This window comes from Panicum virgatum, chromosome 5N (genome assembly GCF_016808335.1).
Source record: "Panicum virgatum strain AP13 chromosome 5N, P.virgatum_v5, whole genome shotgun sequence".
NCBI lineage: Eukaryota > Viridiplantae > Streptophyta > Magnoliopsida > Poales > Poaceae > Panicum > Panicum virgatum.
Genome location: NC_053149.1, coordinates 56,048,186 through 56,059,626, shown reverse-complemented (window position 1 = coordinate 56,059,626; position 11,441 = coordinate 56,048,186). Strand labels below are relative to the sequence as shown.

Below are 11,441 nucleotides of genomic sequence, written 5' to 3'. Positions count from 1 at the left end.
CTGCACGATCACGTAGCATGGTCCTGCCTCCTAGCCGATCATGCACTGAAACCCTGTCCCCAGCCGATCATGTACAGAGATGCGTCTGTCAACACCTCTCTCTCTCTCATGATCCTAGTGACATTCATTTTATTTTCATGAATATTTCTGCTAGAACTTGAAATTGGCAGCTTATAATGTATGAAGTTTGTTCTGAAGTACTAGTTAAGTGGGATCGTTACTGTGTTATTAATTTGTAGTTGCATCCTTGTAGCGTAGATTGTTCTTTCATTCTTGTAGTGTGGAGCTTAACTCTTCACACCACTGAGCTGAATTTTACCATTACAAAATTTGGTGTTGTTGAAGTTGGATAAATTTATTCATCCTACCATCAATGTCCTTGATATTGCGACATGTTAGTCTGTATCATAGGATCCGTTACTGAATTATTCATTACGATAGTTCCATTCAGTACTCTATATGAAATGTCTCTTTTCTTTTTGTGGATCGTTTATTCTACTTTCCTTTAATTATGGTGTCCTCTTTCTGCTATTGCAGGTTTTTCCAGCAGCTGAATGGTTAACAGGTTCTAAGGTACCTTTAAAGTATTCACTTAAAACTATAACTGATATGGTCAAAGAGCAGCTGACTCATGAAAATGTTAGGTACGTTCTCATGGCATCATGCCATTCTGGTTGAGTTTGATTTGTTCACTGGACATTACTTGTCTGGAAATAATCCATTTCCCTCACTTTCTTTGACTTTTTATCTATGGACTGACTTGTCATGGCACTTTGTGAATACTGAGTATTGTCCATGTTTCATTAGGATTTTCTTAGAATCAGATAAGGTTGAGGGGCAAGAAAATTTAATGGAATATTATACTCTGTGGAATCAGTTCCAGCCTCTGTTATAAAGGTTATCTTTTCAATTTTTGTAATATTATTTGATTTAATGCAATAAATAAGTCTTATATGGTAGAATTATTTGATAGATGTGGATGGATAAATCACCAAACGTTAATATGTTCCTCCCAACCAAGGACTCCTTGACGGCGGCAACTGTTGAGTTGAAAGCTGTAAATGAAAAGGTAACAGGTTTAAATGCTAGAAATCATGGGTTCATCTTTCTGGAACTTATTTGAAGTTTTATTACCAATACATATCTAGATTCATGTACCAAGTTTAAGGTTCTTCTGTTCGTTCCAAGGATAAAGTTGTTGATGTAACTTTGGATCCCCCCTCCCATCCATTTCTTGTCTATGGTTCATCAACAAATAACTCAAACATAAGGCCTTTTGGTGTTTTTATGTCCTTAATATGATATGAATTGTTAAGTTGTTCGATATCTATGTTCATACTGAATTTCAAATTTGAATCGTGATAACCATCTTGTCTTGTAGGCTCTCGCCCTTCATAGTCTGCCACGTTCACCTGTGAAGAAAACAAAGGAGCTGAAAAGCGACTCCATCAATGAAAAGGTAACATAGGCTAGCCTTCTCTTCTTCTTCTTTTTTTGACTTTGTAGGCTCACAATTTTTCTCTGAAGATGTTTGTAGCACAGTTTTCCACAAACATGTATGAACATTTGTTTTTCTAATCTATATGTTGTTTATATACCCACCTAAGGACTTTTTGGCTCCCTGGAGGGGTTTATACTGTTTGCTTGGACTTTTGTTTTCCCACTTTTACTTAATATATAACGACACGTAGCTCCCTGTGTATTTGAGAAAAAAACCCATCTAAGGACTTGAGATTCTTTATTTTTGTTGCTTCCAATTTCTTTTAATGTAGATTTCATTTGTCATCTTGTAGACTTATGCCCTTCGTAATCGTCAGAGGAATTTGAATTCTAAAAGAGATGAGAAGTGTGAAGTTCTTGCGGAAAAGGTGACATTTGGAACCATCTTATAACCCAATATTAAATTTTTTGTTTTAAAAATAAATAAATAATTATGTGATTATATCTTTTGCTTTGTCCTTTTGAAGTTTGATTTGTGGATATCACCTGCCATCCTTTTACCTTTGTTTGTAGGTTTCTGGTATTCGCCACTCACAACGTGTTCTAGTTATGAAACAAGAGCAGAAGAGTCACCCTACTGCTTTACAGGTGACATTTTGAATGGTTTGCTTTCTCAATTTTTATCTTGATAAATTCATGCACTGGTACACATAGTATTGCTCCTTCAGTTATTTTAATCTATTCCTTGAAAATAATATGAATTTCGAAGTAGTTAGATATCCTTATTTTCATCTGCTGTTCGGAGTTTGAAGTGTCGTTCCGATCTGCCATCTTGTAGGTCCCTGCCCCTCATCCACAAGAATATTTCATGGAAGAGGTAATGGGTTAGCCTTCTCGATTTTAAATTGTAGATCAGATTTATCTTTCTGACACATCCAGATACCTGTTAGGTTTTCTTTTAAGCTCTGAACTTGTTTCTCGTGTTAACTCACAGTTATGTCTCTTTTTTTTTAGAATGCTGGTAAAGTTTGTCTGATCTACGACAAACGGATGCTGAAACATATTCCCCCCCGTAAGCATGTTGAGAAGCCTGAGAGGATTGCAGCAATATATAGAAAGCTTCAAGCCGAAAATTTGCTTGAAAGTTTTTTTTAAAAAAAAACTTAATCCTTTGACTTGATAACTACTAATCTTCTTACCAAAATTTCAATAGTTGTAGTTTAATTTCTCTATCTTCAGGTGTGTTGTCTATGAGTCAGAGTGTGCCAGGCTGAAGTACGTGCTGCATGTCCACAAGGACAAGTACTTCCGTTCCATCTTAAGCGAAAGAGAGACTAAGGATGATAAAGGCGACATGTATTTTGGAGAAAATTCCCTGGACGCTATTTTGTTGGCAGCTGGTGGAGCTATCAAGGTACCATCCTTAAACTCTTCAATTTTTTCATGTTCAGCCATTGAATGTTCTTAGATTTCCTTCTCTTCTTAGGCCTGTAAGAAAGTTATTACTGGCGAACATGCAAATGCATTCGCTATTGTTCGTCCGCCCGGACACCACGCAAAGAAAGCAATGGGCGGAGGATTTTGTTACTTCAACAATATTGCTGTTGGTGCCAAGTACCTAATGGAAAAACACGTAGGACTCAAACTGTTCTTTTTTTATGTGGTTTGTATCTGCTATTTGATAGGTTTACTTCATACTAATGTTATGAATTTAATAATAGGGAACCAAGAAAGTTCTTATATTGGATTGGGATGTCCATTTCTGTGATGGTACAGAAGATATCTTCAGAGAGAGTGCTGATGTTCTAGTTATTTCAATGCACCGTCTTGGTTTGTTTCCAGATCTGGATGGTAATCATTTTAGGCGTTTTGCATATTCTGGAAACATTGGTAAAGGTGCTGGTACTGGCTATAACTGTAATTTGTGTTGGAGTGACTCTAAAGTTGGTAATGATGACCTCTATGCGGTGTTTGATTATATTGTTATGCCATTAATTCAAGACTTCGAGCCTGAAATCATTTTGATATCTGCAGGCTTCGATGCTGGTTAGTATCATGTGTTACTTTATTTTATCTACATTTTGATATCTGCATTTACTATCTTTTTATCTACATTTTGATATCTGCATTTACTATCTTGTGTTAATGTATTTATTGGCCAGCTAAAGGAGATTTGCTTGGTGACTGTTGGGTCACCCATGTTGGATATGCTACTGTTCTGCATAAGGTAGTGTTCGTTGTTGCATCTGAATTCTTTTCATCCGCCACTGTAATTTAATTATCTGTTTTTTGGGCTTATATCCAGCTGTTGAAGCTTAAAATTGGGCTTGTTCTCATCCTAGAAGGTGGATATAACTTGGAGGTTTTAGGTGAATGCTGTGCGTCATGTGTGCGAGTTTTATCAGGTGATTACACTGTTGTAGATGACAGAGAGGAGTACTTTCCATTGGCATCTACTTGGGATGCTATACTACAGGTAACAGATTAACGCATTGCAATGTTAATTTTTATTTTCTTTATAAGACTGCTAATATTTTGTTACAGCTTAGGGCTTCCTTGAGTTGCTATTGGGAGTCTTTAAAACCTGACATCCCAGAAGATGTTCTTGCTTGGAAGCAGCCAAATCCAAATCATGCAAAGATCCCAAATCCTGATCATGCAAAGATACCAGACTGAATTACCCTAGCAAGCACAGTAAGTACGATGTACACTATGCAATGTTCTGTAACTTAAAAGTACAATTTTTTTGTTGCCTTTTCATGATTTACCATTTTAATTGTTGAACAATGATTAGTCATGTTCCAGTTGAATTCTTTAGTACATTGTATTGTTTTGTTAACATTGTCAAATTACAACCCTCTTCAAATCACAGCTTTACATGTGCTATCTTGTGGCTTCGCAGCTCAACATGTGCTTCTCTTGTGGATTTGCAGCTTTCATGTGCTTGTGGCTTCAGAGCTCTACTTTTGCCTCGTGTATCCCATCGCATTTTAGCACTGCATTGTATCCCGTCACATTGTAGCACTGCACTTGTATCACGCCGTGTAACAACGTACCGTTCTAATGTGTAACACTTCATGTATCCCGTGTGTCAGTCATGTAGTCCCGTCACTATACATTCACTTTTCCATCCATTTTGTATTGTCTGGCAGTCTGGCTAGTCATACCTACATGTAATTTGTTATTACACCTTTTTTTTGTTCTTTTTGGACATGCCTAATTTGAAGAGTGATGTTGATCATTAAAGGTATTTAAGAATGTACCACCATGTAGAACCTACCAACCCGAGCCTGCGTAACAGCTAGTAGCGTTTTTAACTCGGGACATTATCCTCCCAAATTTGTTTTCATTTCTTACAGGTTACAGACCTCACGTATGCTTCATCCCTACGTATCCTATTACTATGAATTATTTCCTCTGGACTACCATCGACCGTTCTCACGAACAAATTGTCTTATCTTAGAAATAATAAATTGTTTTGCTATTTTCCCTGCTGGTTCGAGCGGCACGCACGGTACCGGCTGTCAGCTGTGCTTTCGGGGGGCTGTTCCAGGTCTCTCGCGCTACTGGAGTTCGTCCTGTCGCCGAAGCCGCCTGCTGCATCGGAGGCAAAAGGTGCCCGGGGCAACGTGTCTGTCCGGCGTCTGCCTTAAGATACTAAAAATATTAGTATGTCCAAAATCAGAAACAAACCACCCGCAACGGCATGCACCTTAATTAAAAAAACAAAGCAACGGCCACACTAAATTCTACGCCAATAGAGATTATAGAAGGAAACAAATCCCTAGAGTTCAAACTAGATATTCAAAATAAATTCATTTACACTGTTGTTATTTTCATGATGAGATCTTCAAAACAAAACCAAGCCAAACATGTTTTGATTTTGTTTCTTTAACATGTCTTCTTGTATTTGTGCGAGTGGTTAGTTTCTAACTGCTCACGAGTAGGTCGTAAACTCACTTCTCTCTTATGAAATATGTGACAGGTTAATTTTACTGTGGAAGTGAAATAATTGATCCAACATAAAAAATGATCTCACTGGGGATCGACTTGGGGTCGCGCCGCGGTTCACCAGAGCAATGGGATGTAACGTCAGGCGGTTGCCTTTCTGAATGCTGGTGTTTGCATTGCGTGTCAGGGGAAAGTGCTAACACCGATGGCTCCCAGGCTCCAGCTAAGGAAGTCGAACGTAAATGTGTGATGAATGAATGATGAATGGCGTTTTAATCTTTTGTCCCCTTTCGTTTCCAGTAGTTTGCGTTTGGCTTGCCACACGCTCAGCCGGAGAGGCATCATGAAATGAACGGATGGGTGAACAAAAACCATGTTCTTTAGAGCAGTTATTTCTTCTTAAGTTTAATTAGGTATTTATGTATTCCCTGTCTTGGCGCACATACCCCACACGAATACACGATCAATTGGTCAAAGATTCAAAGTGAAAGGACCTTGGATGTCGCCTAGAGGGGGATGAATAGGCGTTCAACAAATTCTGCAAATTTCAACACTTAAACACTCTGTCAGCACACTGACCGGTCAGACCGGTCTAACACTTAGACTGCAGAACAAAATAGCCAACCGGTTGGAGTGACCGGTCAGACCGGTCACACGCAGAACCTGCACAAATCAGGGTTTCTCCCCTCTTCAACTCTAGCTCAAATGTAACTTGGTGTAGTGTCTTTGTAGATGATATCAAGTATGTTTATAGTTCCTGCCCACACAAAAACACCACCACCAAGTAGATCGAAGCGGAAGCACAAAGTAATAGCTAGAGAAATGAGTAGTGAGGCAAACCACAAAGGAGACACAAGGATTTGTTTCCCGAAGTTCAGATTCACCACCGTGAATCCTACGTCTCCGTTGAGGAACTCGTTGGGCGTGAGTCTCTTGCAACTCGATCTCTTTGAGTTGGGTCTTTTTCAACCACTTCCTCCTTTCCACTAGCTTGATCCTTTTCCACCAAGGGGGCAAGATCACGCCCGCACAAACTTGCCGCTGCTCACCACACCGTTGGGAGCTAGCCGGCGACACCTAGCCGTCTAGAAGGCAAGCCTCCAAGAGTAACAAATGCAAAAACGAATCTTTGACGAAATCAAGAGTGCTCAAGCTATGGATGCTCTCAACAGCTCGAAATGGAGCTCTCACAATGCTCAACAATCTCACAACCACTCAATCTCTCAACCCAAACCAAAGATATGAAATCTAGTTAGCACAACTCACAAAGAGTGTTGGGGAGAGCTAGCTGGTCAAGAAGAAGCCTCAAGAAGCTCAAATGAAAACCTAGAACCAGCAACCCTCACAAGAGAGGGCTGAGGGGTATAAATACCCCACTCCCAAAAACTAGCCGTTGCTTCTGTCAGTGTAAACCGGTCAGACCGGTCCTCCCGACCGGTCAGACCGGTCAGTTCAAACCAACTAGTCGTTGGGCCCTGACCGGTCAGACCGGTCGCCAGACCGGTCGGACTGGTCCAGGCCAGAGAAGCCCAAATCCTGTTTACAAGCCTCCACTTGATCCATCAAGTCATGCCTTGATCATTCAAGTGTTTCTAAGTTAGTTCTCAAGGGTTTTCTCTCAGGATCCTCACTTGGGTTAACTATGAGCACTTTTGACCGAGTCAAATAATCAATGTTGCATCCCTCTTGATAGTACGACATACCTATACTCAAGATTAAATTTAAAACACATTTCATCCACTTGAGTCTTGAACCACTTCATATTTGCCATACTTTGATTTTCTTCAACTTGGGATTTCAACAATGCATAATCTTCTCTCTTGAGCAAATCCATACTTGAGCTAGTGACTTAGAGTCCCAATAAATCTTGCAAAACTATCCTTGGATCTTCAAGTCACCCCAATATGATATTTGATGCATTGCATTGCTTCTCACAACGAGACTTGGATATGATCCTTCGAACACCCCACGGACACTAGCACTTCACCTTAGCAATCCGCACACATGGTGAGTCGTCACTCCACCAAAGCTTGCTTAGTCCCTCGCACTAGTCATCCGGTTGGTTTCTTCATCACTTACCCTTGCCATGTTGAGTTAAGCTTTGCACACCAACAATGAATTCCATATTCCATTCTCATATCCTCATTTCTTTGTCTTGCTTTGTAAATCATGAACCTTAAATTCCTTAGACAAAGTATGCTTCATTTTGACAAGTCATATTTAGAAGCCATCAACTAGCACATGAACATTTGTTTCTTTCTTAATTCAAGAGGTGCTTGTCTTGCTTTGAAGTCATGAATGATAGCCATATTCCATGCATTGCAAGCTTCCACAAATGAGACCTATATATAGCTCACTAGTGTATGTCTCTTCTTCTTTTCATGAAGCCTTGCAACAGTGTTTTCAATATTTTTGTAACTCAAATGTGACAAGCCATAAATAGAGACCATTTCAATAATATTTTATGAACACTTGTCTCTTGTTTTCCTTCACAACATGCTTGACTTTCAACAATAAATCCTCTTTTATTTGATTCCTTCATACATGAGCCACTATATAACAATATTCTCATAAATCCTTGCTCATGATATCTCAAATGAAACATTAGTCCTTTAATCACGTTGTCATACAACTCACCAAAACCCATTAGGGGCCTAGATGCACTTACACAAAGGACTTGGTATCTCCTAAAATGTCATCATATAGGATCATCTTTGGATGCAGCAATCTTCAGCAAGACCCAATTCCTCATTACATGCAATCTCCTCCAAACTCGCAGGAATCCGGATCAGTGACCATACATACATCACCATGGGAGACGCTACAACAAAATGGTATCAGCATTGCCGACGACAGAGCCCAAGACTAAATGCTCCCAGGAGAAAGGCCTGGCCCAATCATATCTTCCAGGCTGAGACGCATGGAACCTGGAAGCCCAGTAGGAAAAGAAAGAGTCTTCCCAACCCAACACCACCGACCCTCGAAAAGAAGAAATAAAAAAAGGCCCAGTCCGAATCTCCACGTCCTCATCCACTCGACTAGGCCCACAATACAACATCCGATACGGAGAACGGCCGACGAGTAGGAATTATTTTAACCTTTTATTTAATAATATTTTAAGTTTAACCCGGTTGGCATTTTATTTTTGCCCCATAGCCCGTTTGGTCGTGCCAGCCGTACTGTCGCGACAATTAGCCTCTGTTGCGCCAGTCCAGGTGGCGGGACAGAGCCGCCACGCTGGCAGCGGGCCACTGCGTGCGCCACGCAGGCTGTCGACGTGGACACGCCTGTCGCGCCACATGCGGAGCAGAGCGAGCAGAGCCCCCCCCCCCTCCTGGGCCCGTGCAAGCCCCCTCCTCCCCCACCCTTCCTTTCTTCCCCCTCCAGCCCGAGCAGAGCGGCGTGCTCAAGTCGCCGCCGGCCATTCGCCCCCCCCCCCCCCCCCAATCCCCCTAAAATCCGGTGTTTTGCGGAGGGAAAAGTGGGGGAAATCGTTCCCCATCCTCCCCCGAAGGTATTGCCCCTATTTTTTCTTCCTTTGCCCATGTACATTAGTAGTCATTAGTGGTTGAAGGTGATTAGGGTTTGGGTATTGATTTGAGAAATGGTGTTTTAGTTGATAGTGTACTCATGATTACAGTTATGGATGACACGTAGATGGTACTCTGCTCGCGATTTGAACGTGAATGATATTAGGATTGAGCATCGTACTAGGATTGAGTAGCGGGAATGATATTAGGATTGAGCACCGATTAATATGAGTTTCATTCATGGATAATAGGCAACATGAAATTGTTTGTGTAGTTGCTTTTTTTGTAGATAGATGAATTCTCTCAGTTCTTTCACGGAGTATGTATAAGAATTCCAGGATTGAGTAGTGAAATTTAACTTATTTGGATGTCCAATAATGACACTGTCTTTAGGTTGACGGCGGAACACAAGCGAAAGGTTGAGATACAGTATCCTATAGTAGTGGAATTCGCTGCAGGATCTGACTTCCCACTACTGTTTACAAACTGCTGCAGACCATTATGTGTCGGTTGAGTTGTCTCGATAGCCTGTAACACCCCACGGATACTAGCACTTCACCTTAGCAATTCGCACACATGGTGAGCCATCGCTCCACCAAAGCTCGCTTAGTCCCTCGCACTAGTTATCTCGGTTGGTTTCTTCATCACTTACCCTTGCCATGTTAAGTTTTGCACACCAACAATGAATTCCATATTTCATTCTCATATCTTCATTTCTTTGTCTTGCGTTGTAATCATGAATAATAACCATATTTCACGCATTGCAAGCTTCCATAAATAAGACCAATAAATCTAGCTCACAAGTGTATGTCTTTTTTATTTTTATTAACCCATGAAGCCTTACAATAATGCTTTCAACAATTTGTACCTCAAATGTGCCAAGCCATATATATAGAAACCACTTGTTGTCATTGCATGAACACTTGTTTCTTGTTTCTCTTCACAGACTTTCACTAGTATTTGCTTTTTGTTTGATTCTATATCACATGAGCTAATAACAATAATTGATTTGCAAACAATTTCCTGCTCATGACAACTTCAATAATATCGTTAGTCCTTTAATCATGTTATCATTCAACTCACCAAAACCCATTAGGGCCTAGATGCACTCACAAACATATAAAATGTTAAAATGTTATTTGTAGTCAAAGATTAAAATAGTTGACATAAGACAAACTATTTGGGGCCTGGAGACAGTAGCATTTTGAAAAGTCCCCCTTCTTATAATGGTAATCTACGAGTCACAGAGAGATTGTTTTAGGGCTTTTGTATATGTGAAGTAAACCATTACCACAAGATTTTGATGGTAATTATCCACTAGTTCCATATTGGCTTTACTACAATGGTACTACCTTCATTTTAAGTATATCATGCCGTTAACTTTTGCATGATATTTAACCCTTGGATTTACTAAAAATATAAAAAAATAGAAGTACTTAGGTATATAATAATAAAATAAATGATACCAAAATAAATAATATTTGCGGAAAGTCAATGATGTCATATACATTTAGACCAAGGTAAGTACTTTATTTGTTTCAAAAAGATATCCACATGACTAAGCAGACTAGATAAAATCCCGCACCCCTTCGTTTCGCTCTAGCTTCGCCACTGTTGATAACAATATCAATATTTATAGTACTAAATATGTATACTATGAAAATATATTCCAAGATGAATCTAATGATACACATTTGGTACCATAGATATTAGTACTATTTTCTACAAATTTATTCAAAATTGGTAAAACTTGACCTAGGACAAAACTAAAAGGACACTTATTTGTGGACGGAGGTAGTATATTGTAATTTTCATCTTAAAGATTAATATACATTGTCAATTTTGCAAAGTGACAACAATGAAAGCATCACCCATATTGCCCAAACTCTTAGCTCAAATTGAAGTTGGGATTTGACAAACAATATGAAAGCTGCAGATAACTATAAAATTACATGGCAAAAACCAATGCCCGATCATACTAGGTTAAAGTTGTGCCATACAAGGTTAAAGTTGTTAGAGCAAATATTAATCACAAGCTAAGTATAAGTTGCACAATAGACAATAATGTTGCTTACTTGAAAGTTTGACTTCTCTCAAAGTTGCGTCTGCTGAAGAAAATGATTTTTTTAGAAATGGATTTTTTTTTTGAACGGGCTGAAGAAAATGAATGTAGTTGTTTCTTATTTGTTTGAGATACACATCTTATCATGATGCAAACACGAATGTAGTTGTTTCTTGTTTGTTTGAGATACAGTACTCCTATTCTGGAGTTGTTTTCACGGGTGGTTGGGTTGGCACACAGTCTGCAGATGTGAACTCTAGTTCATGTATGCGACAACATCCATCGATGATAAGTAGATTTGCCTTCTGATTGGAAAAATTTTCTAGCTGTGCTGCTTCATGTATGTTCAGTTCCAAGGTGATTTCTCTCTGGAAAGGTAGAGAAACTGGTTCGATTTCATTTTCCTAAGTGCCATTTCAGGATTTTGAGTGGCATTGGTTTACCTTTTGGAGCGGAGC

General features: G+C 39.5%; 1 protein-coding gene across 4 annotated transcripts; it reads left to right on the top strand.

Moving 5' to 3' along the window:
- The first annotated feature begins 271 nt into the window (after positions 1-271).
- LOC120671962 (histone deacetylase 5-like) lies at positions 272-4,717 on the top strand. Of its 4 annotated transcripts, none has more exons than XR_005673917.1 (15): positions 272-644; positions 808-897; positions 974-1,069; positions 1,382-1,459; positions 1,794-1,868; positions 2,014-2,088; positions 2,279-2,317; positions 2,455-2,585; positions 2,680-2,854; positions 2,927-3,073; positions 3,162-3,486; positions 3,603-3,667; positions 3,746-3,916; positions 3,990-4,134; positions 4,374-4,717. XR_005673917.1 is itself a non-coding variant. In XM_039952241.1 (15 exons), the coding sequence occupies exons 3-14, from the start codon at positions 974-976 to the stop codon at positions 4,114-4,116; spliced, it is 1,509 nt and encodes a 502-aa protein (XP_039808175.1). In that variant the 5' UTR covers positions 484-644; positions 808-897; the 3' UTR covers positions 4,117-4,134; positions 4,343-4,690. The 4 variants fall into 4 exon arrangements, 2 of the variants coding, with proteins under 2 accessions (XP_039808175.1, XP_039808174.1); XR_005673918.1 differs by having other exon boundaries at positions 4,343-4,717; XM_039952241.1 differs by having other exon boundaries at positions 484-644; positions 3,985-4,134; positions 4,343-4,690.
- The last annotated feature ends 6,724 nt before the right edge of the window (positions 4,718-11,441 follow it).

Coding starts and splice junctions, on each gene's coding strand:
- LOC120671962 (XM_039952241.1), top strand. CDS start 974: ATGTGGATGGATAAATCACCAAACGTTAATATGTTCCTCCCAACCAAG. Junction 1,869..2,013: donor GTGAAGTTCTTGCGGAAAAG/GTGACATTTGGA, acceptor CTTTGTTTGTAG/GTTTCTGGTATTCGCCACTC. Junction 3,917..3,984: donor CTTGGGATGCTATACTACAG/GTAACAGATTAA, acceptor ATTTTGTTACAG/CTTAGGGCTTCCTTGAGTTG.